The sequence below is a fragment of the Cavia porcellus genome, unplaced genomic scaffold (assembly GCF_034190915.1).
Source record: "Cavia porcellus strain 051 isolate PalLab524CR breed Dunkin Hartley unplaced genomic scaffold, mCavPor4.1 scaffold_17, whole genome shotgun sequence".
Classification (NCBI taxonomy): Eukaryota; Metazoa; Chordata; class Mammalia; order Rodentia; family Caviidae; genus Cavia; species Cavia porcellus.
The window spans coordinates 51560115-51586872 of record NW_026947500.1 but is presented as its reverse complement, the minus strand read 5'-3'; the positions used below and the strand labels follow the sequence as shown (position 1 = coordinate 51586872).

The 26758-nt window shown below is 44.2% G+C and overlaps 3 protein-coding genes across 3 annotated transcripts; 1 reads left to right on the top strand and 2 right to left on the bottom strand.

Annotated features, from left to right (window-relative positions):
- Window positions 1-1930: 1930 nt before the first annotated feature.
- LOC100732914 (olfactory receptor 1S1) lies at window positions 1931-2905 on the top strand. Its single transcript, XM_003464307.4, has one exon. It carries the CDS (start codon window positions 1964-1966, stop codon window positions 2903-2905), a length of 942 nt encoding a protein of 313 aa, XP_003464355.2. The 5' UTR covers window positions 1931-1963.
- A 504-nt stretch (window positions 2906-3409) lies between these two features.
- On the bottom strand, window positions 3410-13019 carry LOC100733196 (olfactory receptor 9Q2-like). The gene is made up of 3 exons (XM_063229079.1): window positions 12101-13019; window positions 5120-5145; window positions 3410-3436 (listed from the first exon to the last, which is right to left on the bottom strand). Exons 1-3 carry the CDS (start codon window positions 13017-13019, stop codon window positions 3410-3412), a joined length of 972 nt encoding a protein of 323 aa, XP_063085149.1.
- A 12336-nt stretch (window positions 13020-25355) lies between these two features.
- Window positions 25356-26291, bottom strand: LOC100733480 (olfactory receptor 9Q1-like). Its single transcript, XM_003464309.1, has one exon. It carries the CDS (start codon window positions 26289-26291, stop codon window positions 25356-25358), a length of 936 nt encoding a protein of 311 aa, XP_003464357.1.
- Between the last annotated feature and the right edge of the window lie 467 nt (window positions 26292-26758).

Below are 26758 nucleotides of genomic sequence, written 5' to 3'. Positions count from 1 at the left end.
GAAGGCCTCAGAGTGGATTGCAGTGACTTCTCAGTCTATCTGCATTCAGAGGTAAGTCTTTCTAGACATTAGCACTGGTCTCAGAACAGTTGGTGCAAGGCTGCTGTGGCTGGGAGAGTAGTCCAGGAGAGGAGGTGGGAGCTTGTCACTCAGAGAAACACAGGTCCCTCTCGTCCAGCCAAAACCAGCCCAGAACATAGAAATCACAGGACTCGCTGAGGGCAGTCTGCAGCCTAGGTACAGATTCCCGCCAGTTCTTTACCTCATTTTTTGTTCTCATAGAGGGTCTCCCTTCTGCAGCTGTTTCCCTGTTCCGGTTTGTAAGCCAAACTCCTCAGCAGCAGAGAGATCCCTGAGCTTCCATTTTCCAAAATCTGAGAAATAGAGATTGCTGTCTTCTGGCTTCTCTGGAAAGAATGAAACCTTTGAGAGACAACCTCTTTTAATGGGAAATAAAAGAAGAGAGAGGCAGGGAAATGAGAGGGAGAGAGTATCAGGAGAGGAGAGAGACACAGCAGCACCTTCTGTCTCTGATTCTGCTATTCTGCTTTTCTGCGTGACGGACACAGGCCAAATCCCATGAGTTAACTTCCGTTTCCTGCTCTTCAGGGAAACTTTGTGAGGTATCAGTAGTTTTCTCATCACTTACAGTTTTAAAACCAAGTTTTGTTTTGACACTAAAGACCATCTCCGGGCATTAGAGAGCTAAGATGGGCCCGATGGAAGGCTTCAGTTTCACATCCAGTTCTAAGTGTGCATCCGCTCCCTGAGCTCAGGGTGGGAGATGACAGGAGGGGACAGGGCAGTCTGCCCTTCCCTTCTCTTTTAGCCTTGCAGCTCCACTATCCTATCACCGCTGCTGATTTGTTTTTCCTTTTTTTCTTTTTTAGTTTTATAGGGTCAGGGAGAAAAGATGAAATGGACAAAGGTCTGTCCCTATGAAACACCAGCAGCCAGTGCCTTTGGTGTGACAGGCTGGCTTCCTACACGGCTGTCTTGGGTGCTTCCAGGCCTCATTTCAAAGTGTGCATCATTGTGCAGTTCCTTGACGAGAGCCCTGTTCTTCCTCTGTCATCTCCACAACACATTTCCCTCCCATCAGAGCCACTCCACAGGCCCCCACAGTGACTTCCTTCACCACCCCACAGGCTCTTTCTTGGTTGGAGTCCCATCATGAGGCAGCTCAAGATCAGTGAGCCCTGAAGTAGGTCTGTGCTTGTAGGAATCACACCCCTGCCAGCCTCCCTGTGATTGAGAAGGCAGAATTTCCCTACCAACCATGGTTCTCTCCCCTGCCCCTGTCCAGTGGGCTGATCCACTGACACCCCCACCTCTAGAAGTGAGAAGCTAACTTACGTCTTCTCAGATCTCTGGGTCATCAAATGGAGCCCCAAATTAAAAGAAGTCCTGATCATTCCTTCGTGGATTCACGCACCAAGAGCTGTGCTTTGGAATCCTCCTTGACTTTGGTAGGGAGCAGAACACTTACATCCTACTCCCGTTAGGACCCCAAACTCTTAACTTCCATCTCTCTTTGAATTTCTGCCTTCTTAGATTTAAAAACAATACAGGCAGTCTTGGGGCCCATTTTCTCATTTTTAAGAATCCTAGCAGGAGTATCTAGCATCTTTAGAATGAATGTGTGATTCATAGGGTGGATTTAAACAACAGTTGGCACTAACTGAAAACAATCCAATTCAAAGCCTGTTGAGGGCTTAAGTCGCATTCCCTGAGAAGCCAATAGCATGCCCTGAATTTTCCTTCTAAGGGATTCTCTGACTGCACAGACAAGACAGCCCCTCTTATAGTCGCCCTTCTACTTGTTAGACTGAAGGCATTTCATTCCCTTTACTGTACAGGAAGTGCCCCCCTGCCTTAAACAGCTGCAGCTGGAAAATACCATTCTGGTTTTCCTTGTGCAAATGTAAAGACTTTGTCTTCCTTTCTTCCAATTAGCAGAAATATGAACCAAAGGAACCAGACCACCGTCTCTGAGTTCATCCTTCTGGGACTTACCAACGAGAAGGAGAAGCAGAGCCTCCTGTTCGCACTCTTCCTGGGCATGTACCTGGTCACTGTGGCTGGAAACGGGCTCATCATTCTGGCCATTGTCCTGGACACCTGCCTTCACACACCCATGTATCTTTTTCTTGCCAACTTGTCCTTTGCTGACATCTCCTCCTCTTCTACCTTCATTCCAAAAATGCTGGTGAATATTCAGACCAGCAGTCAGTCCATCTCCTATGACAGCTGCGTCACCCAGATGTACTTTTCCATCGTCTTTACTGTCATCGACAATTTCCTCTTAGGAGTCATGGCCTTTGACCGCTTCGTGGCCATCTGCCACCCACTGAAATACACAACTGTCATGCATGCCATGCTTTGCATTTTGCTCACAGTCATCCCGTGGGTCCTCGGTAACATCGTTGCCCTAACACACACCCTTCTGCTCATCCGACTGGTCTTCTGTGACAGCAACACTCTGTCGCACTTCTTCTGTGACTTAGCCCCCCTCCTCAGACTGTCCTGCTCTGATGTAATGGTCAACGAGCTTGTGGTCCTTATCGTGGGCTTGTCGGTCATCATCTTTCCCTTTGCCGTCATCCTTTTCTCCTATGTCTGCATCATCAGGGCTGTGCTGAGACTCTCTTCCCTAGGAAGAAAGTGGAAAGCCTTCTCCACCTGCGGCTCTCACCTGACTGTGGTGTTGCTCTTCTACGGGACCATCCTAGGGGTTTACTTTTTCCCCTCATCCACTCATCCAGAGGACACGGATAAAATTGGTGCCGTGGTCTTCACCGTGGTGACACCCATGGTGAACCCCTTTATCTATAGTCTGAGGAACAAGGACATGAACAGTGCCCTGTGGAAGCTCATCAGTAAGAAACGGGGTTCCTCCCTCTGATGCCACGGACATCTGAATTCTTTGATCCACATAACCAAATGGCTTACTCATCCCAGATTTATGGCATAGTTGTGGTAGTTTAACTTTGTAAATTTTCACTTATTTGCCTTCTGTTCCAATCCTTGAGGCCTCTGTGCTTTTCTACAGAACTCTGGTCCTAGAAACAAGATCCTCTAACATCAAAATAACACATGTCTTGATTACAATCTGTTACCTCACTTAAAGTACAAGTTGTGCTTGTAGTGCCTATAGTCTAGCATTTGATGCTTTGAATACAGTTACTATTAATCCTTTGTTCATCTGGGTCTTTCCCAAAGTTTGCTTCTATTTAGAGAGATATTTAATTGTAAAAAATGAATTCAGTACTTCTGCTTCCAAATAATTTGGGGCAATGCTGAATTAAGTGAAGCAAAATGTCATTAACTATACAACACCTCAGAGTCTCGCCATACACCATCTCACATTCAAGTAAGGCAAAGTACAAATAAGGAGCAAAATAAGGGATTAGTATGAGGAGATGAGATGGGTCTTCTGCAAATGAGAAAGGACACAGGAGATCAATGGGGAGGAGAGGGAGAGAAGGGAAAGAGACGTAAAATAAAATGTACTTAACACTCCCAATGAACGCAGATGCTGTAGGTCATAAACATGAACTAAAAATAGTAGCAACAACAACAAAAGTGAGGAAAGAGGCTTTGGAAACAGCGGGAGGTGGGTGGGTGGGAGAAGTGTGTTGGCTCCTGCACCTACTCCCTAAGATGCAAATTTCATGTACTGCCAAGAGGTACAAATTTTAAAGGGCAATGTGGAGTGCAGCACTTCTCACAGCTAAACTTCAGTAATCTAGAATCTAATATACCACAAAGTGGTTCGTGGATGTAACATTGCTCAGAGTATGTTTTGGGAGATATGATTCCAGGTGACTTTAATTATTTCAGTGAAAAGCCATGGAACTGTGTGTGAATAGAAAACACATTACAGTCCTGACTCTGTCCTCAGCAGCGATGGAAACTTTAAACATGCTCACTTTTCTGAGCCTATTCCCTCAGCTATGAAATGAGGTCACTGGTCTACACCCCTTCTTGCTAGCGGAGGCTGGACATCAGAACTGTCAGTGGGTACTTTCAAAATTCACACCCTCAGTCCCTGCAGTGCCTTTTCTATTTGGCCGGCTGCATGGTTTGGGCTTAGATCAGCAAAGTCATCAAACCCACCCCAAGTCGATCTTACGGAGCACTAAGGGAGGATGCAGGACACCCACAGCCACAGGGACAAGGCAGCTCAGAACTCAGGACTTCCCAGTATGCCCTGCCATGGCCCAGGATGTCCACACTCCAGACGCGAGTGATTAAGACAGAGCACTACATGGACGCTGCCCACCCAGGCCCGGAGTCACATGAGCTCTGGGCATCTGCGGTTGTGCACCCTGCTAGTTGCCTACCCTACTCCTGTGTGTGATCAGCACCCACTGCTGGAGTAGCTGCATCTAGTATAGGCTAGGAAGGGAAGTTAGTGGCAAGGGGGCTGGAGCCACGGCTCAAACTCTGAGGATGCTGAGGCTAACTAAGCTACAAACCTGGTTTTATCCGGACTCCACCTTGGATGCAATGACCCAGCCCCTCCTGTGAAAGAATCAGGCACTCGTGTTTTGGAAACGCCCAGGGTCGCACTCAGGACAATCATTTAAAATTGTTCCTTAGCCTTGTAGCCCTGTCCTGGGCCCCTAACTTCCCCTGACCTGTAAGCTCCAACAGATGGGAGGGAAGTTCCATCTGCAGGAACAGAAAGGCTGCTTTGCCTGCAAATGGACCTGTACACAAGTTGGAAATTTGCCAGAGGACATGAATGAGAATTAGGATTACAACAGGGAAGACAACTGATTAAGAAAAGAGAATCACGGGCGTGAAGACCATGACAAGCCTTCACAGCGGAAGGACAGAAATCTGTACTTTGAGTCTTACATTTCCCTGAGTCTTTCTCCAGTTTTCTCTTTTCCACAATCGTCATTGGAACTTCTTATTGAAGCCTCTGAGTCTGGTAGAGGGATTGAAAGAACAGAGAACTCACAGCCCGTGACCTCCGGGCACTATCAAACCAAAGGGAGAAGCATAAAAATAAATTTGCCTGACTTTAATAAAGGCAATATTTGGTCAGTAATCACTGTCATTAATTTAAAAAGCATAAAGAGCTTCTGCAAAGTGCAGTTAATTTTACACTATTCTTGCTTGTGGTAGTTATGCCTGAGAAAAACCAATTCTTGCTGTTATTATTAAACAAAGAGACTTCTGACCTCTAATTGAAACTAATATAAGTATGAGAAGATTTTAAAAGACCAAATACAGATGCACATAGGAGAGGAATACCCTGTGAATCCCAATGTATACGATGCCAATAAATACTGATTTATTTACCTACTGAACCAAACTGTTTGAGTGCCTAGTGTGGGTTAACGGGAAATAAGGTGGTGGTGTTCAGTTCTTGGCTATGACTTTATAGTAGGCAAGACAGACAGTGGACATAAAAAATGAACAAATAAATGAACAATGGGCCCGGTGTGAGGCAGAAAGAAGCCGTGTGCCGGCAGGGGCAGCAGGACTGCAGGCGTGGACGAGGGCGGACCGGCTATTTCGGGTCGGCAGGTTCAGGACTCGGGCTCAGCTCTCAGGTGTCTGAGCAGAGAATTGGGGAAACAAAGCAGTGAACAGGGGGATCTGGAGACTCGTGCCAAGCGAGGGGAGGAGTGGTTTGGAGGCAGTTCCTATGGGAACAGGCTTGGCTTTCTTGAGGGGCAGAAAGCAGACAGGGGTGGAGGTGATTTCTGACCCAGGCAAGGTGAGGTGTGTGGCCCATTAGGGAAAATTCATATTATTTAAAATGAGCTACGTCTTTAAAGTCACAAGACCAAATGAAATTCTCTCTCCTGAGAGACCATGACGATGCCCTAAGAGGCCTTCAGGTGATTTTCTAAGGGAAAGGAGGGAATAGCTACTTCAAATGCTGGAGAACCAACAGGATCCCCAGGGGTGTCACCTTCTCTGCTCTGCTGTCATCAGCACAGCTGCTGCCTCAGCACGGAGGTGAAAAGGCCCTGAGGCCGGGACAGTGGGTTTGTGAGAGGAGGCAGACATCTCATGCCCTTCCCTCCACTTGTATGTGTCTGCCTGTCTGTTTTAAATGACTCAGCTCTCAGCCCTCCTTCAAGAGTAACAGGAGCCAATCACATATTTTATGAATAAGCAGAAGAAAGGAGCTTGAAGTCTCCAAACACAGAGTAGTGACAGGAGATGCAGGTGTTGGTTACCCTGGATGGATTCACGTGTGTCCCATGCATTGAAATATCACACCATGTGCTTTAACATGCACAACTGCCATGGGTTCAGGAATTGTTTTTAAATAGATACATAAATAAATAAAGTAGATGGCATGCAGCTTAGGCAGTGCTATCTGTGACCTTTTTAATCACCCAAGAATGGTCAGAAACATCTTTAAGTTATTTGGAAAATGAAAAGAATTTAAAAATACATAAGTTTTTTTTAAAAATTTTTAATTTTAAATAATAGTAATAATAATTAAAGAAAAGAATTCATATACTATGCTCAAATAAAGAATAACCCAAAAATATATGAATGATTTAACATGGAAAAGCAAATAATGCTACTCAACATATTAATAAACAAAAATAAAACGAAATCATTATAACTAGATGCAGGAACACTTATGAAAGATCCAAAACCCATTCTTCACTTAAAAAAAAAAAAACAGAATGAAAGAAAAATTTTCAACAAGTTGAAAATCAAAGGGAGCTCTTAATCTGATTTTAAAGGGCTCCGATGAAAAATTTACGTAACAAATGGTAAAAAACTGAAAGTGGCCTTACAATCAAGAGCAAGAAAGGAGTTTATGCTTTTCTCACTTCTATTCAATGCTGCAATTCCCAATCAAGGTTCCAATAGACATTTGTTGTAAAAACGGAAAACCTGCTTTTAAAAAAACAACGTGGTAGTTAAAAGGACCTAGAAGAATGAAAACAATGTAGTGACTGTGGTTTGAGGACCAGCCTCACTGAGGTCTGGACATGTTAGTACTCAAGATGGCATGATTTCAGCTTAAAGAGACAAACGAGTCATTGAAATGCAGAGTCCAGAGAACAGCCCCAAGGACATGATCATTGATTTGTGACAAACACGCAAAGATCACAAAGTTTAATTGTAACCTTAACTGTATACAATTTTTATCTGTCACTTAAATATTTTTATGTTAAAATATTTTGAGAGGACAAAGGACATGAATAGGCATTTCTCCAAAGAAGGCTCACAGGTCACCCACAGGTATCCAAAAAGATGTGTAACGCGGTTGATCAGCAGAGGAGTTCAAAACAAAGCGGACTGAGGCAGCGTCTCACAATGCTCAGATGATCATGATTAAAAAGTAGAAAAAAACAACAAATGTTTGTGAGGTGTGGCGAAATTAGGAATCTCACACACCCTTAGTGGAAATGCAAGACAGCGAAGCTGCTTTGGAAAACAAAGTGGTTCCTCAAAAATTAAAAACCGAATTATTGCCTGACTCGGAAACCCCTCCTGTATGCACCCATGCAAAAGAACTGAAAGCAAGACCCCGCAGAGATGGCTGCACTGCATGCTCCGGGTGTAACATAACAGCCAAGATGTGGGGACAGCAAAAAGTGGCATGGTGATTTCTGGGGGACAGGAAAATGGGACTGTTCCTTGTGCACATAAATTTTCAGTTACACGAGATGACTACCTTCTGGGGCTCTACTGCAGGCTACTGTGCAACAAAACACAATGAAATTTTTGCAAAGATAGGTCTCACATGATCCATTCATACTGCAATATTTGTTAAGAATATCTAGCCATGTACAGTGTAGGTGAGAATTTAAGTAAGGGCAATTTTCAGGCACTGCTGACACTGTTGATGAGGAGTTTTCCTCCAGGAGTTTTCTAAAATGTTAAACACGTACCTGCTTTATCATGCAACCATTCCATCCTTAAGCATTTATTAAGAGAACTAAAAGTATCTTTCTATTCAAGAGCTTCCCATGAGCACTCATGATAGCTTTATTTCTAATAGCCAGAAACTAGAAATAACCCAGGTAGCCATAAGCAGATGCAAAAATGAGCAAACACAGGACAGCCACACAATGTAATAATGCCCAGCAGTGGGACTGAGCTACCGATAACATTAATGATTCTTGGAATGATTATGCTAAGTTGAAGAAATCATGTGTTATTTTTATATAAAATCACAAGTTGTGGTGATAATTTCATGAGTGTCTCCATATGTCAAAACTTATCAAAGTATACACTTCATGTTCAGTTAATGTTAATTAAACTCAACAAACTCATTTTTTAATTCAGAAAGGATTTCAGATGATAAGGAGGAGGATAGAGTGACCAAATATAATGAACTCTGTCTGTACACAATTATATTTGCATGCAGTGCATATATTTTTAATGCTACTAAGTAATAAGAATTAACAATGATTAGTATTTGTAACATAATATTGAAATTCTTTAGATTTGAAATTTCTTTGAAATTTGAAATTTCTTTGAAATTCATAAGATTTTTTTTAAAAAAGCAAGGTTAATGGCTGAGTGTTGACACCATACTGATTAGCTTCCAAAAGTCTTGGAAGGCAATAGTTCATCTGAACAAATCCTGCTCTTTCTTTGGAAGCTGAAAATCCCCCCAGATCTGCACTGAGTCCTAAGACAGCCAACATAAGTCCGTGAACTTCACTCTTACCTCAGACCTAGAATGCACTCACCTTAACCCACATCAAATAAATGTTGAGCTAAGAGCACAACTGAAAACCATTCAGCTCTGGAGAAAGCTGCAAGGATTTGGGACCTTGGAGAAGGAAGGGGAAGAGAATGCAGAAGTGATAGCAGTTAAGGTAAACCACACTGGAATAGGAGAGAACTAAGATCACAGTCCTCCCTATGGGTCATTTTCTTGCTAGATAGCATCGGTAAGTCACATAACCTTTTTGTGTCTTGATGGATTATTTTCTTTTGCTAAGTGGAGTCAATAATTATTTTCCATTAAAGTTGTTAGGAGAACTAAAATAAATTATTCATGTAAAGCTTTTAGTGCCTTGCATATGATAGGGATGCATTAGCTTAAGAGTTAAGTGAAAAAATTATTAGTGAACGCTCCACTCCTGGAAGTGTCTGCACTTGAAATTAATCTGGGCCCAGAAGGGACTATCCTAGGCAATTCTGAAATAAAGAAGCTACTTGTCTCTCTGCCCATTAGTATGCATTGTGCTTGGAGTCTGGACGATTGTCTTAATCATATGTGCTAATGGTGATAAAACTTACTGAGCACTTTTCCATTCTCCATGTGCACCAAGCTGTTTTGAGAATAAATGAGATAAATGTAAAGCCTGGAGCAAGTATTCAGTGAATATTATGTCACATACAGGAAGTAGGTTGAAAGTCACCAACTGAGCTGAAGCCATACTTTGGTGCATAATTCTGAGCCTCTTCTGGGACATGAATACAGCTAACTAACGCTGATCGCAGAAGCGCATGTGTTCAGGAGGTGTTTGCATGGCAAACAAAACCTGAAAACTGGCCAGCAGGATGCACAGTACATCCCACTCAGTAGTTTTACTGATTAATTATTTGTGCAAACACAGACAAAAGTCCGGGTGTGAACACCAGTCTCTCAGCCACAGTAAGATGTCTCTGACTGTATCTTTTCATGTATTTGTCTGCCCAAAACTGTCCTAAAATACTTGTCCTATGTCCTTCAACTGAAAGCTCAGATGAATTATTTAATCTATATTCACTTTATCATACACAACCGTGCATGCACACACACACACACACACACACACACATACACACACAAGTCACATGATGCAATTCCAGTAATTACCAGGCTAGGAAGTGAATGCCGTTTACTGCCTGTCACCTCCGCGAGGTGGACTTTATTTTTTCTCCACCAAATAAAAGGAAAATGTAGAAAGATGATAACAATACATTTCAAACCAGGGATGGCAGCTATGGCAGTTAGGAGATCTGGCTCTGGCAGGAGGAAGCAGCCCTCACCACCCACCCCCTCACTGACCTTGGGGAAATTGCTCAGCCCCTCTAAGCCTTAAGTGCTTCATCCACTGGCAGTGAGGAGTAATAATAGGACATGCTTCATAGGTGTACCCTGCCGGCTGAGTAAGGTAAGTCCTATAGCAAACTGGCTGTTAAGTCCTGAGAGTTAATAATGCCTAATAAATATTAGTTCCTACCTATAGATTTTACCCTGACCATTTTTATTAAGATTCCAAAAGCCCCAAAGCAATAAGAAGGCAAATTTTGTAAAGAACAAATGAAGACAAAGAATTCATAAACAAAATGCAACCTGCACAGGAAGCACTTCCCAGAATCAACAGCTGGGAGCTCTTCTTATTAAAGTTTTGTACTTCAAAAGAAATCACCAACAGAGTGAAGAAGAGAAAAGCCACAGAATGGGAAAGAATTTTAGCCAGCAATCCCTCAGACAAAGGACTTATATCCAGAACATATAAAGAACTAAAAAATATTAGGCCCCCAAATTCAAAGACCCTCTCCAAAAATGGACAACTGAAATGAACACACAGTTCTCAGATGAATAAGTACAAATGGCAAATAAATAACTACATGATATGCTCAACATTTCTGGTCATTCAAGAAATGCAAATTAACACAACATTGAGATTCTGTCTCACTCCAGAAAGAATGGTTGCAATCAAGAAATCAACTGATAACAAATGTTGGCAAGGCTGTGGGGAAAAAGGAACACTGCTCCACTGTTGTTGGGAGTGTAGACTGGTGCAGACACTGTGGAAATCAGTATGGAGAGCTCTCAAAAAACTAGGATTGGAAGTCCCATTCAATCCAGCCATTCACCTCCTGGGTATTTTCCCAGAAAACCTGAAAAGGTCATATCACAGTGATATATGTGTACCCATGTTCATAGCAGCACAATTTTTAATACTAAATCTTGGAAACAACCAAAATGTCAACAGAGTGAATGAAAAAGATGTGGTATTTTTATACAGTGGAATATTACTCAGCTATGAAAAGGGATGATCTTGAGGCTTTTATGGGTAAATGGAGGCAACTTGAGAATATCCTGAAAAGTGGAATAAATAAGACTCGCATTTATAAATATCATATTGTCTCCCTAATATAAAAATAATAAAACATAAACATCTGAAAGAGTAATAAGATCCAAAATATACAATAGATATTGCAATAATGAAAGGGAAAGAAAGTGCTCAAAAGGACAGAACTACTGGGATGGGAAAAGGAAGGTATTATATGTATGTTGGTAAACATATATAAATGTATGCAAGTATATGTATGCTAGATAGATAACTATACTACTAATCTCTCTTAGTTCATAGAAAAAGACAATTTGTGCTGTCATTATTTGACTGATCACTTTTGTGTTTAGATTTGTAACCTGAACAACTAGTTCTGAGATAACAATGTACAATATATTAACTAGCATTAATTCCCTACTTTTTTTTTGAAATTCCGTGTCATATCTATTCTTGTTGTCTGTTTTGCTTTTTAAAATAAAAAAAAAAAAATGAAGAGACTTGGAAAACTCACCTCAGTCCCAGCACTAATTGCATTTGTAGGTAACCTGATAATTTCCCAGCCCTTTTTTCTCCACTTATCAAGTATGCATTGTGTCAGAGAACATAATGGGTCTAGGAAGTGTTAGTGAATAAGCCAGACGTGGCCCCTGCCCAACCGTGCAGTACATCCTCAGCAATGTAACTCCATGATGCAGGTCAGCCCACTGGACAGATGACGAAGCAATGCCTACAGAACTGGGGTCTTAAAGATAAATGCTGGAACCTGGGCACAATACATTCATTCAACAAGCATTTATTGCTTTTTAGGTACTTTACTGGCATCAGGTATTGCCATCTAATGTCCAGCTGTGAGAATCAGGCATTATCCAACACATAAAACATCCAGCCTGCCAGACAATGACACACATTGCATAGAACAGTAAGTCAGGAAGTGGAGGTGAAAAGTCCCAATGTGCTTTTAAGTAGGGCGGACTAGGAGAGCCTTCTCCAGGTGGTCGTGGAGAAATTACAGAAAGCAAGAGCAGCTGGAAAGCGCAGTATTTCCCAAGGGTCCATCTAGGCCCTTCCAGGAGCCAGGCATAGGCTCAGGGATTTCCTAACAGCTTCCTTTACCTCCTTATTCCTCAGGCTGTAGATGAAGGGGTTCAGCATTGGGGTCACCACAGTATAGAGCACGGACACCACCCTGTCCCTCCCTGAGGACTGGCCCGAGTTGTCTCTCAGGTACATGAAGATGAGAGTGCCGAAGAACAGAGCCACAGCGGTGAGGTGGGAGGCGCAGGTGGAGAAGGTCTTGGCCCGGCCTCCCGCAGAGGGGATCCTCATGATGGCCACGATGATGAACAGGTAGGACACCAGGATCACCACCACACACGCGGGCATGACAAACGTGGCAAACACAACAATGACCACCTCCTGGGTGTAGCTGTCCCCACAGCTCAGCTTTAAGAGTGGAGGGAGGTCACAGAAAATGAAGTCAATCTCGTTGTTTCCGCAGAAGGAGAGAGTGAAGGCTGTGACCGTGCGAACAAAGGCGCTGGAAAATCCGGCAGCGTAAGCCCCAGTGACCAAGCCCCAGAGGGTCTTTTCGGTCATGATGGTGACATAGAGCAGCGGCTGGCACACAGCGGCGTAGCGGTCATAGGCCATGATGGCCAGGAGGTAGCAGTCAATGGAGGCAAAGAAGGTGAAGAGGAAGAACTGAGCTGCGCAGCGAGCCCGGGAGATGGCCGAGCCGCGTTCCCACAGCACCAGCAGCAGCTGAGGGACAGTGACAGAGGAGTAACACATGTCCACGGAGGAAAGGTGGCCGAGGAAGAAGTACATGGGAGTGTGCAGTCGGCGATCTTTGTGGATCAGGACGATCATCCCTGCGTTCCCCAGCAGGGTGGCCAGGTAGAGACCCAGAAACACCAGGAAGAGGGGCAGCCCCCACTCCGGGTACTCCGTGAATGCAGTAAGGAAGAACTCTGTCACCAACGTGCGGTTTCTCCCTGCCATCCGCGCAGAGGTTCACCTGGGAGAGCTAAGACAAAGGTTGGAGGAAGTGACTCCAGAGAAGTGCGAATCATTGCAAGAAATAAAGTCTAAATCGAGTGTCAGCTACTCCCGTTCAATGAATTTTGCAGTTGAAAGAGGATCTAGGCAAATACAGAGCTCACTGCAAACTAAAAAAGTAACAAAAGCTTGCATTGTAGTAAAAATGAAGACCAAGTGACCCTCCGGCTTACAAGTCCTTTCTTGTGTTTGTAGCTCTGTTCGCAATTAGCTGCTTTGTGTTACACCGTGCTCTGACCCTCAATGCTTTTCTCTGCCAAAAGAGATCATCACATCTTCCCCAAGCATGGGACAGTACTCAGATTACAGCAGATGTGAAAGCCAAAAGCACTCTGCATATACCCTAGTTATTGAGAAATTTATACAAAAGTTTTAGGAAAGGAAAATTTATATTCTATGAATGAAAGAGAATGAACCAAAAGAAAACAAAAGTCCATCATCAGTCAGCAATGGGATTCCTTGTAGACATTTCTATTCTCAATCTGACAACATGAATGTTTAACCAGCAGCTGTTTTCCTAATTAGAGCTGGTGGCTTATTAAGGCTTTGTTTAGATGTGTACACGTGCATCCACATCAGCAGTAACCTTGGAACCAGAACAGCGAGCATAAGCTCCTGTCAGCACCTAAGGAAACTCCACAGCATTGCTTGATTACTCTCAGAATCCCTAATAAGAGCAGCAGAGTAATAATAAACAGTGTCCCAATTTGAAAGCAGAAATAAATACTTCTGCAGTCTAGTGTTGTCTGAGTGTTATGGGAGGAGGCTGGGTTAAGGGATTTGGAGGTTCTTAAAAGAGTTCTCAGACAAGGCTATAAAGGGGGGCTTTGATCATGTGTATATTCCTAATGCACCAAAAGCCAGGCCACTACCCGGCTGACTCAGCAGGGAAATTAACAAAGAAACAAAATGAGATCTGGAAGCCCTGCGCTGGCCTGCACTGTTCTCACCTGAATTCCACTTTGCCAGTGGCTCCCTCCTGCCCTTGCTGCTGCTTCTGCTGGGGACCTGCCAATTCAGGGGACGCTTACTTCTAGTTCACCCGTACCACACGTGTGACCCTGGCTGGAAGTTACCTTTCCTCTCTGGGCTTAATCACCATCTTGGTTCCTGTTCAATCAGCAACACATGTGTCCTTAATCACAGCAACCCCATTGAGATGGGCTCATTTCCACCGCCTCTGTGTCTTCTCCTGGCTTCTGAGCATCTTTCTCTTTCCCCTCACCCCAATAAAGCAATACATCTTTGGCACTAGCATTTCCTGGGATTTTTCAGATTCATCTCAAGTGAGTGGGGCTGGGAGATGGACTACCTTGACTCCCTGAGCTTCTGATCCAGCCCTAGACTCTGTTGGTGGCACTTCTTAGAGTCCCTGCCCCAGCACTGGGCTCTAATTGGTCCCCAGGTAATTCTCCAGGGAAAGGTGATCTATCTGCATGCAGCTTCCTAACATGTCCTCTAAAATCTCCAGTTTTCTCTTTAATTTTGAATTCCTGAGGCCCCTCCCATGATTTGCCACCCACAGCAGGGTCTGAGGGAGCTCTTCCTAGCATGGGACCAACACCAACACATATTCTGAAGCCTCCCTGTGTCTCACTTGGGAATTTTGTTGGGCATTTCATATAGTACCACCACACTAGCCAACCGTGACCAGATTCCAAAACAGAGGATGTTTTAAAAGCATGTTATTTTGAAAGTTGAGCTGATTCAGAGAATTGTTCAGGTGGGAGACCACAAGATGAAACCCACGACAGCTGGGTGTGCAAAGGTTAGAAACAAGCATCCACTGAAAACAGAAAAGTCTTTTTCCCTGGTACTTGAGATTGAACTAAAGACCTTCAAACTAAGTTTACCACCTGCTGTTTGTTTTTTGGGTTTTTGTCTTGCTTTGTTTTGTTTTAGTTTTGAAATGGAATCTGAGTAAGTTTCTAGGTTACCAGGCAGGGACCAAACTTGGGATCTTCCTGCTCCACCCTCCTGGAGTGCTGGGATTACAGGGCCACCCCACTGGGCCTCAGAGTTCAGTGTGCACAGCAGTCTGCCTGGAATGTGAGTTGCCATGCACCACTTCCATGGATTCTGATACATCCATGTACAGGGAGCAGTAACTTGCCTGGCTTCTAGGTTTCCTAAGTGATCTTGGCACAGTTAATCTCCAAAGCTATTCTCCAGAGGCGAGGCCCAAAGAAGCAATTGCAGGAGTACTAACCCCATTTGACCCTCTCTGTGCTATGCCAAAAACCAAAGAAAAATAAGACGTGTTCTTGAACAGCGTGACTGCTCCAAGTCCAATCAATTCCTTCCTTCCTCATCAGAGAACTGAGGATGAGTTCGATGTTCAGCAGTCTTAGAAATTTTAGAAAAATCTATACACTGCTTCTTAGTGGCAAGGCCATGACTCAAAGTGGGGCAGTGAGCTGCCAACTGGACCTGTCCAGAAGGCATGCAGGGCAAGACCCTGGGACAGTGGACCTCAAACTTTGTGCACACAAGAATCCCTCGGGGAACTTCTACCATTCTAGGCCCAGGCTGTACCACTTCCAGTTAGGTGAGCAAGCCTGAGTGCACAGGCCAGACACTCGTATCTTTTAATCCCTAGCTGGTTACAATGTGCAGAAGGGTTTGAGAATCACACAGAGGGCTCCCTCCTGCCCCCAGGTGTCCTCAAAGATGTTCCAGGGAGGAAATAAACTTACGTTCTCGTGAGATTAGAGACCATTGCATGCTCTTGGAAAGTCATTGCAAATTAAAAGATGCATAAAATCCTACAATTAAGAAACCTCATCGGCTTTACCTAACCCACCATTTCCCAAAAGTGTTTAACCACAAAGCCTCTTCTTCATTAGCCTCCACGAAGCCAGAGTTCCTAGGAAAGGATGCTGCCTAGGTAACATGGCTCTAAGGAGCTCAGAAATGATCTAAAGCCAAGCAGCAAAGCAGCAGTTATTCCAAGCAGCAGCGTCTCCTGAGGGCTCTTCCCAGGGTCTGACTCCTCCAAGTCTCGGGGAGCCTGGTTCCCCCAAGAGCAGTAGCTCTGTCTGGAAAGACACTGAGAGAGACGCTGAGGGGAAGTTTTCTGTGCAGGTCCCTGGGGAGCTACATCTTCAGAAGACACTACCTTTCCCCTTAGGAAAGACGCTCCCGTCGATTGTGAAGTAGGTCCCCTGGCTGAGCCCCTGCGTTTCTCCCCATAAACATATTGACCCTGTGCACCCCAGCCCCATGTGAAACCCTGGTCGAACCATGCTTTCCGGAAACACTCAGTTAACTCAAATGATTTAATTTAGCTAATCAGGGGCTATTTTTAGAAGGTACATATAGATCAAAACACAACACCACATCTCGTAAATAAAGACAATTATAATGTCTTGATTAAGTTTTAATGCCTTAAAAATGTTTTTAAGAACCCACATAAGAATTATGAGGATGATTCAGCCACTATGTGGCCAGCTCTGTAAGACAACCAAAATGAATCTCAAGGAGTAATGATCATTACGTCACATCTTGTGCTAGGGCCTATAAAACTAGAATAGAGTCTATTTTTCCCTAAGATCTTTTTTCTCCTGAGATCAAAATTTAAAAGAGGAATTCAACAGGATTGTAACTGCAAAGGCTACTTCAGGTGCACGCTGTGTATGGACAGGTGCCTCTCCATCCTCCTAAGACAGAGGATAGACACAGGAAGGGATCCATTGACACGGCGTCTTCATGCATTTAATTCAGGCAACAACCCTGTGATTGGGGCCTAGCACTGCCTAAACCCAGCAGAGTGCATTAGGGAGCATGCTCCTAACTTTCACACCACACTACAAATTCTCTGCATTTGTAGATCCAAGTGTGCATCCTCCACACTTGGGAATAGTTGAAAGAATCTTCTTTGTGTGTCTATACTTACTTTGTAGCCTTTTAGAAAAAAGGGGCCTTGCCTTAGGTATTTTCTTGCCATTAGAACATCACACCAAACTTCCACAAATTAAAGCGAGGTTTATTTTAGCTCATGATTACAATCCAAGGTCTGCAGGCTCCAACACATCGGAGCATAGGGGTGTAGCAGAGAAGTAGCTGTTTCTCTGGTGGCCAGGAAGCAGGGGAGAAAAAGCAGCCAGGGAGGGAAGAGATGCCCTTCCAAGTCCTGCTCCCAGTGACCCAACACCTCCAGCCTGGCCAGGTGAGCTGTATCACCCCGTGGTCCAATCCTCTCCCAGAAGCCCCACCTATGAGCACATGAAGTTTTGGGAAACATTCTCAATCGAAACCAAAGCAGGACTTGACCAAAAAGTAGCTAAGTTTCAGAGTGGGAAGATTTGAAAAGGAAATTCCTGGGGTGGTTGACCAGTCTTCTTTCTACAAAGTATCCTGCACAGCCCCTGCTCACGGGCTGGACTCAGGTCAACCTCCTCACTTCGTGTGTGGTCTTACCTTCCCAGCCACCACTGACTGGATAAGCATGAAGCCTAGTCAGAATTGGGCATAAGGAATTGCCCTTTCTTCTTCCAAAAAGCTACTAAAAGTGTCTATCTATTCCTCGTAGTCAAGCAATCATGGCTTATGGCCTAGAGGAGGGACGAGGGAAGGTGTGAGGACAAATCCTCAGGTCTCACTCTGCTATCCGTGTGCTCTATCTTCCCCCATCCAAACTCAGCAGATCTTGCTCCAGTTCACCCTGGAGGTGCACTTGGCACCTATTGCTGAGAAAGGACTTATCCTGCTGCAGAAGCCCCTCTCAGCTCATCCCTGATATCCCTGCCCTCCCCTCTCATATTCCAGACCTGTGTGATTTTCAAATGCTCTTCTCAGAGGGTGATTAGAGGTCAAAAGATCCGGGCACAGGAAAAACACAGGCAAAGCAGCTGAGGCCTCCCAGTAGGGAAATTATTAGTAGTTGAATCAATTAATTTGATTCTCAGCCTGTGACTTTAAGGCCAAACCGGTCAGCCGGCACTTTACCTCATGGGCCCTTATTGCTCACAAATGCAGAAGACAGAACAAAGATGCTGGGTACCAGAGCAATCCACCTTGACTCAATTCTGTGCATATCTGCTCTCCCTGTTCCCCATATCCTCCGGAGGGAAGCTCAGTCCAGCGATTTGCTAATAAAACTGTCAGAGTCTTCTCAGGGGAAACTGTACCCGAACCTTGCAGGGATCCTGAAGGCGGTCACTCACAGCCTTTTGATTTCTAAGAGTGCTAGTGTCACAATCCCAGCAGGTAACACGGCTTGAACACACAGATATGAGTGTTCACCACAGGATTCTCAACACCGCGGAGAATCAGGGCAAAGAGGAGGCTAAGCTTCAGGGGCAACAGAGACCTGCAATTCTGGTGACACTACGAACTCATCTGTACTCACTGTCCTGTAAACGTCAGGTTTATTAGCCTCCTAGACAGCCTACTTCTTCCAGCAAAGGGTGGGGGTAGGAGTCTCACAGATTCTTTCTATACCCTACATGTCTTTAATTTTCTACCACAAAACAGAGGGCAATCAGTGGTTTGGTAGGTCTCAGACATCCTAGGGCTAAGGGATGAGGTGCCAGGATTGACCCAATGTTGGTCCAGTGATGACTGATGAAGACAGGAAATAGAAATGGACAGGGAAATGGACTCATGTGAACTCCACACTGTCATCAAGGAAGGCACACTTTCCCAGAGAGAGAGGTGCCCTAGTGGGCACACAGAGGAGTAGCTCCTCAGGCAAGGGGGCACAGCACCTGAGGGAAATTCCCACAGCTCAGTCTTGGGGGCATGCCTTGGAAGTATGTCAGAGCAGCCAGGAGACCAGCGGAAGGCAGAGAGGAAAAGCTGCCATCCATGGCCAGCAGTTCACGTCACATCCTGTCAGCCACCAACAGGGCCCTGAAACCCTTGGTGTTCATCAGTTTCTTTAAATTTCATGTGTGGGCTCCTGGAGTTTGTATTCCAGTATGAAGTGCGGACAATTTGATTCTGGCCACTCCATCCTCCCTGATCTTATGTTCTCATTTTCAAGTTGGCTCCCTTTTCATCCCAGTCAACACTTGGAGAGAGCTCCAAGATCATATAGCCTCTGGAAAGAAGGCTTAATGCGGGGTTTATTGTGAGCTAATAAGTAACAGCAGAGTTAAAGCACAGACAGAGGGCTGGAGATGTGGGGTTCTCAGTGGTAGAGGGTTTGTCTAGCACACCCAAGACCCTAGCTCTGAACCCCAGGAGAGGAGGCAGGGATGAGGGGAGGAGAAGGAGGAGGAGAAGAAGGAGGAAGAAGTAAAGGAGAAGGAGGAGGAAAAGGAGGAAGAGGAGAAGGAGAAGGAGGAGAAGGAGGAAGAAGTAAAGGAGAAGGAGGAGGAGAAGGAGTAGAGAACAAAATGTGCTTTCTTGTCACTCCCACACTGAGCTGGATCTCCAAGATCTCTCTTTAGTGGATACATGATGTGATCAAAACATACAGTGAATGTTTAAGTTTTGAAAATTTTATTACAGTAAAAGACACTGTTGTAGTCAGGGATTGCAAGGAAAACAGTGTAATACAGGATACATAATTCATGGAATTATTTTACGATAGTCACCCAAAGGGTCAAACACAAAAAGTATAGGAACTCTGTCCACATAATAAGACCCCAAAGAATCCAGCTAAGGGCCAGGATTCCACAGTAACATCCTGCATGAGTCCAGCTGAAAACCTAGAGCCAGGACAGTGACTCATGCAAGTCTGTTTCATAGATCTGCACTAGGAAGCTCCAAAGGTCAGTGGTGGAAGCCAAAAGGTCTGTATCAGCAGGATAAAGGATCTATATCGGTAGGCTGGAGCCTGGAAGTGGTGCTCAAAATAAAGACCAGGGCTCCCCAGAAATGTACCACAGCCACCCTCTGCAGCAACAAGGTCCCAAGTTCCTCTGCCAGTGAGAACAGCCAAGTCCCCATCAGGAAAGAAGCGCAACAAGTTTCTCCTGGAGAAGCCACGGCAACAGGAGAACCGACAGCACTACTCTCCCTCTTCTTCTCTTTATGAGGGCAGTAGTCCTTGCTGGGCCCTCCACGCCCAGCACCATGCTGAGTCAGCTCAGCCGATGTCACAAGTTGCCCAACAATTATCAATCCACCACAGACACATTGCTCTTAGGCCTCCTTGAAGTACTCCTTTCCCTTCCAACATGCTTATCTCACTGCTCTTCCCACTTTCTGAAACAGTTCTGAAGGTCCTCTTTAGTCTTTTTACACAGCATGATCAAAATATGGTGACTACCACCGCCAAGTGCCATTGAATGGAGAGGTGGGCTCAGAAAACCTTACAGGGTGCTCCCACGCACCCCGTACACTCCATCTACGATTCTGCAGACTCTTCCGCTTAGTTTTGTCTTGAAGCCCACCTTGTCTGAAAAAAGGCTAGCTACTTCCATTTGTTTCTTTGTTCCTGTCAAATGGAATATTGCTTTCTGTCCTTTGATGTTTATTTTATGAATTTCTTTTTGGTTCAAAGTGTTTCTTGCATGTGGCATATTGCTGAATTTTGTTTTCTTGATCCACTCTGCTAGTCTGTGTCAGGAGTGGGGTGCAGGCTGAAACCATTCACACTGAGAGTTAACACTGAAAGGCTTTGACTTATAGCATTGCATTATTTTCCTGCTGCTGATTTTCTGTCTCTCCCTTCTGCTGAACCACTCACCCTGCCTGGTGGGTGAACTTCCCACCCATTGAACTTACAGAATTATAAGCTTCACTGTCTCTTTCTAAGGTTTCTTTGAGACTGTGTTAGAGGCTGGTTTGTGGTCCTGGACAGCTTTATATGCTCTTTATCATACATCTTATTTCTCCAATAATTTTGAAAGATAATTTTGTAGGATACATCAGTCTGGCTAGGAAATTGTTTTCTTTTAGGGCCTGAAACACTTCACTCCCTGCTCTTCTGACCTTCCTGGTTTGTTCTGAGAACTCTGCAGTAATTACAATGGGTTTGCCTTTATAAATGATTTGCTACTTTTCTCTGACTGTTAAGCTTCTGTTCTTGTGCTAGACTTCTGGAATTTTGGATCTGATGTGTCAGGAAGAGGCTCTTTTCTGACCCTAGCTATTTGGGATTTTTTTAATGCCTCACTTACTTGTATGTTAAATAATTATGAAGTTTTCTGCCATTATTTCAGTGAGTTTTTGTGCCATTTGTGAGGCCTTATGATTTTTCCCTAACTCCAATATCTTAGTCTCCCTTGCATAATCTAGTAGCTACTGTATCCATTTTTCACGTTTCTTATTGCTTTTAAGGAACTTCTCATTAATTGGTCCCTGACACTTGTCCTGTCTCCTAGTTCACACCGGTCATGTCTGCCACCCATGCTTCTGACACGATTTTTAATCTCCTGATAGACTCTGGATTCTCTTCTGTGCTAGGCATTCATGTTTTATATCTTTTTGTTTAGCTCAACTAGCTTTTTATTTGTGCCTTCTGCAGACTCATGATTGTTCTGTGTAATAGGTCCACTATCTGGTTAGTTAGATATTATTTATACTCATCAAGCACCTTACTGATTTTAGTGCCTCTGTTACCCTTTCGTGTAATTCAGATGTGAGTTTTTTTCCTCTCCATGCTCCAGGGATGGATTGGGTTTGGAGGAGTTGGGAGTTTGGGGAGGTATTTTGTGGCCTTATTTCCCATGTTTCTGTTTGTTTGCGGTTGGTCTTTTTGTCAGTCATGCTGGAGCAGGCTGAGTATGAGGAAGCTTTGTTGCTAGTGTGTAGACCTCTTCAGTTAATCTCTGCTTTTCATTGATGCAGTGGGCACCTGGATACCTATAGGCCACTACCTCTGCCTCAAGATCCAACACTTTATTAGGATGGGGATACTTTATTTAGCCCAGGACTCATTGCTCCAGGAGTGGGCCACTGTATTGTTAATACAACAGCAGCCCAGGTACTGGCACACTGAGAAAAACAATAGCAGCAACACCTTGGCTATGGTATTAAAGCCAGCAATAATAACGGCATCAAAGACAAACTAGGTATCAACATATCCTAAGAAGCAAATATGTACCACCCTTGAACATACAGAAGGAAACTACAATCACAGTATAAACACTTCTAAAAATCCAAATATTTACCTACAATAAATACCTACTAAATTGAACACTTTGCATTCACTAAAAATAGAAGTCTATTCAATATTACTAACACAGAGTTAGCTAAAGAATCATAAATGTCAGTGACTACAGTAAGGAAGATAGACAGGGTGGAAAACTGGAGGATGAGAAAAGTAAAATTTGAAAGTCCATCAATGGAAGATGAAAGAGGAGAGAAAGAGATTAGGGAATGTAATGAGGAGTAAAAGGAAATTAACAGTATTAGATAGTAACAACAGACGGAAATTAACAAGAAAAATACAAAAAGAGAAGAAACAGCAAAATGAAGAAAAAAGTTGAAAGGAGAAAGAAAAAAAACAGAGAAACTAAGCCTTAATCTATCTACCCTCCCTTACTCCCCCAAAAAATCAATGAAGGGAAAAAGCAAGACAGAAAAAGAAAAGAAACAATTTGAGTTCATTAAAAAATTCCTCCGTGTTATTGGATGACTGCGTTCTTTGCAGACTCCGCAGTCCCGGGATACAGCAAATCATGGTTCTTTCTCCCTGCAAGCTTTGTTTGGGCCTCATGCTGCAGGCCAGGCTTGTTCTACCTCCTGGAGCGTTGGGTCTCCCAGGCCCACCTTCTCTCCAGGAACACCAGCCTCATTTGTGATCAGGCACATGGGTCGCTCTGAGCCTCTGCTGCCCAGCACGCAGGGAAACACATGATGGGCTTGGAGTTTGTGGGGGCGGGTTCTGAGGGCACAGCAGCAGCCAGGGGCTCCTCCTCACCCTTGTATGTTTGTTTGTTTGTTTGTGATTTCTGCAAGTTTTCTTTTATGTTGTTTTGAGGGTGACTTCCTATTTACGACCAGGGCTGGGATCTCCCTCTTTCACGAGGCTAGGTAACATGTCTGTACACATGTATATACCATTTTCTTTATCTATTTTCATCTGCCCTTGGGTTTTCAGGTCATATCTACCTCTTGGCTACTGTGTGTAATTATCCTGCAATAAACTTGGAGGCGATGCTCTTTTCCTAGCATGCTGATTTCAATTCTTTGAATATATACCCAGAAGTGGGGTTGCTGTATCATAGGATGGTTTTACTCTTTAATTCAGAAGCAGATCTCTTTGCACAATGTATCATCAGCCATGTATTTTAAAGGAAAGCAGGACTTCTAGCATTAAAATAACAGAACAAAAACAATCATAGTTCTTTATCTGAGTGAGTCCAACACAGCATAGCAAGACATAGCAAAATACTGACACTCATTTACGGCCATCATGAACTATTAGTATTTCTTTACTGCACCTCATCTTACCTTTCCTACACACATTCTAACTTCCCCTGAGCTCTTTTCATGGAGTAAATAGTGTATGGAGTCCTGTATATAACTCGGGGCTCCATGGCTAAGTTTCTACCTTTTCAGTTAGCCCTGTCTTCTTGAAGTCTTCAAATGACTGCTCAGAATTGAATCAGAAGGAAGCATTGAATTGCTTCCTCAGCCTAGGAAACGTCACTTAGTTCCCTGCCTTCATATAGATTCTGAGGGAGAAAATAATTCCTTGGTATATCATTTTATTTATACAAACCCAATATTGTCTTTCTCAATTAGGATAGAATTTCATCTAACTTGATCAGGAATTCTAACTACTCAATGTTTTCAATCACCTATCATGCAACTGACACATGAAAAATGTATTAATCATCCCCTTAATGGACCTGAGGTGATTTTCAGCCTCGGCTTTAATATCCGGAAAGAATCCTACTAAAAGTATAAAATACTTCACATGAAAATTACAAATTTGTTTTCAAACATCCTGTCATCTAGAATAAACACAATGCCCTTGAAGTTTTAGATAATTTTGTCTCACTTTGTGATCTTAAATTGCATATCCTTGGCAGTGTGCACCCTAATTTTCTACCTGTTCTAGTCTGTTTCTTCCAGAGGGAAATCCTGTCACTGGAATCCTGAGTATGCCATGGTGCATTCAGTTCGCTGAGTGTGGAATCATCCTACTTGTCCGATACAGTCCCTTCCAGCTCCCCAGGAGAGTGGTCACTACTCATAACTGGGCTATCTGATATTCCACACATCCAAGCTTGCTATTTGAAATTCTGAAGAACAGAGAGAAAATGAGTTTGAGTGTGGAACACAAGGGTCATCTAGACAAGAAGTACGAGCAGACAGGACCTGTTTCTGCTCAGTGTCTTTGCTTCAACTGTGACCAAGTTGGAGGAGTGAGGATCAAAAATCAGCGTCCCTTGGAAGGCTTTGGGCAGAGGTGTCACAGAGCGCATGATGAACTGGGAAACACACTGGCTAAGCTCATGTGAGATTCGTACCACTCTGCCTTTCTGAGGACAAGTGCTCCAAGAACATAAACTCGACATCCATGATACACACACCAGAAATGCCATGGGACAGCAGAAATGCTGTACCTTCACCAGACAAGTGCATGATGAAGGGCAGCCGGGACAGGTGATGAGGGACGGGGCAGGATGTACGTCCAGGAAAAAACAGCGATTTATACACTCGTCCTTGTGGGTTTTGTTCAGAGATCTTTGTGATGCGTCATTGGAAACCTGTAGCAGGATCTGAAGACTAATTAGATCAGAATCAGCTTTACTAATTGGGCCATAAAAATAACATAATTTGACCATTAAAAATAAGTATTTATTGAACCTATTAAAGTCTAAATGATGCCACAATTCTGAAATATGCAGGGATGAAAGATATTAACGCTAATGTCTTTAGCTCACTTTGAAATGAATCAAAACATAAGGTGGATTCATGGATGAATTGGTGGATAGATAAATAATAGATTATATATGTATACATATACATATATATATAATGAGGTAATTATAACAAATATTACCTACCACAGAATCAAAGTACTGAGTACAGGGAGTTTATTTCAAAATTTCTTTACAGCGGAAATATTTCACAGAAAATGTTGAGTAAATATAGTCCCTATAATCACAGAGCAGTGACACCTGCCACATCAGGACTGCAGAGGATTTAACTCTGCAGCCATCTGTTATTTGCTCTGAGAGTCACAGCTCTCACTCTGATCTCTTTTCAAACTCCATCTTTTCTTCCTTCTTCCTGAAGTAAGATTCCTGGTTCTTTGTGTGCCTCTAGCACAATATGCTCATTGAGCTATCAGGCATGCGATGAATCAGGAAGGTCCTCAGCCTGGTGCCCGAGTAGGTGGCTCCCAGGCTTTTCCAAGGGTGGAGGTCACTAGGGCAGCTTGACACTGCTGACAATTTTCCTTGCAGCCTCTTTTACCTCCTTGTTCCTCAGGCTGTAGATGAAGGGGTTTAACATGGGGATCACTGTGGTGTAGAACACAGACACAACCCGATCCCTTTCTGAGGACCGGTTAGAGTTGCCTCCCAGGTACATGAAGATGATGGTGCCAAAAAAGAGTGACACTGCAGTGAGGTGGGAGGTGCAAGTGGAGAAGGTTTTAGCCCGGCCTCCCGCAGAGTGGATCCTCATGATGGCCACTATGATGAACAGGTAGGACACCAGGATCACCACCATGCTCATGGGGATGACGAAAATGGCAAACACAACAATGACCAGCTCCTGGGTGTAGCTGTCCCCACAGCTCAGCTTTAAGAGTGGAGGGAGGTCACAGAAAATGAAGTCAATCTCATTGTTTCCACAGAAGGAGAGAGTGAAGGCAGAGACTGTCCGCACCAGCGCACTGAAGACACCAGCCATGTAAGCTCCAGCCACAAAACCTAGACGGGCCTTCCGTGTCATGATGGTGACATACAACAAGGGCCGGCACACGGCCACATAGCGGTCATAGGCCATGAGGGCTAAGAGGTAGCAGTCGATGGAACCAAAGAAGGTGAAGGAGAAGAACTGAGCTACACAGCGAGAGTAGGACAAAGCCGCCCCATGCTGCAACAACACAGCCATCATCTGAGGGACAGTGACAGAGGAGTAGCAGATGTCTGCCAGAGACAGGTGACTCAGAAGGAAGTACATCGGGGTGTGGAGCCGGCCATCCACGCGGATCAGAATGATCATCCCCAAGTTCCCCGTTACAGTGAGGAGGTAGAGAGACAAAAACAAGAGGAAGAGAGGGAATCCCCACTCAGGAAAGTCAGTGAAGGCAATCAGCAGGAACTCTGTCACTAGGGTGAGGTTCGCGCCTGCCATGCAGACCCTGGCACCTGAGAAGGCAGGGATGAGAAGCAAATTAGGAAACTCTGAGTGAGATTTGCCTTTATTGCTAGTTTGCATTTATTTATTTATTTTTTATCAGTACCAGGGATCAAACTCACGACCCCATGCTCACAAGGCAGGCACTTATGCCGCTGAGCTAAATCCCCAGCCCCTAGTTTGCATTTATTGAAGGTGTGCACAACATATGTCCGAGATGATTGGCATAAGCCCTACCTTCACAGCAGTTCTGTAACAGTCATCTCTGTATTGTAAATAAATGAACAAGAACATTTGCAGCCTATGACTGTGCGTTCCCCAACTTCTACTAAGCAGCTGTGTGAGTCTGGGGAGCTGGAGACCACTTGGAGCCACTCTTCCCTCTGGTTCCAGTAGGCGCTGCCACAGGGCCACCCCGGCCTTCTGTACCACCACACTGACCATCTCAGGACCCCACCACTCTT

Excerpts from the sequence above, each read along its gene's own strand:
- LOC100732914 (XM_003464307.4), top strand. The coding sequence starts at position 1,964 with ATGAACCAAAGGAACCAGACCACCGTCTCTGAGTTCATCCTTCTGGGA.
- LOC100733480 (XM_003464309.1), bottom strand. The coding sequence starts at position 26,291 with ATGGCAGGCGCGAACCTCACCCTAGTGACAGAGTTCCTGCTGATTGCC.
- LOC100733196 (XM_063229079.1), bottom strand. The coding sequence starts at position 13,019 with ATGGCAGGGAGAAACCGCACGTTGGTGACAGAGTTCTTCCTTACTGCA. Across the intron at positions 5,146-12,100 it reads TGTTAGGAAATCCCTGAGCC|GCATAACTACCACAAGCAAG; the intron begins TATGCCTGGCTC and ends GGTTTTTCTCAG. Across the intron at positions 3,437-5,119 it reads CTACCACAAGCAAGAATAGT|AAGACCCATCTCATCTCCTC; the intron begins GTAAAATTAACT and ends TCTCATTTGCAG.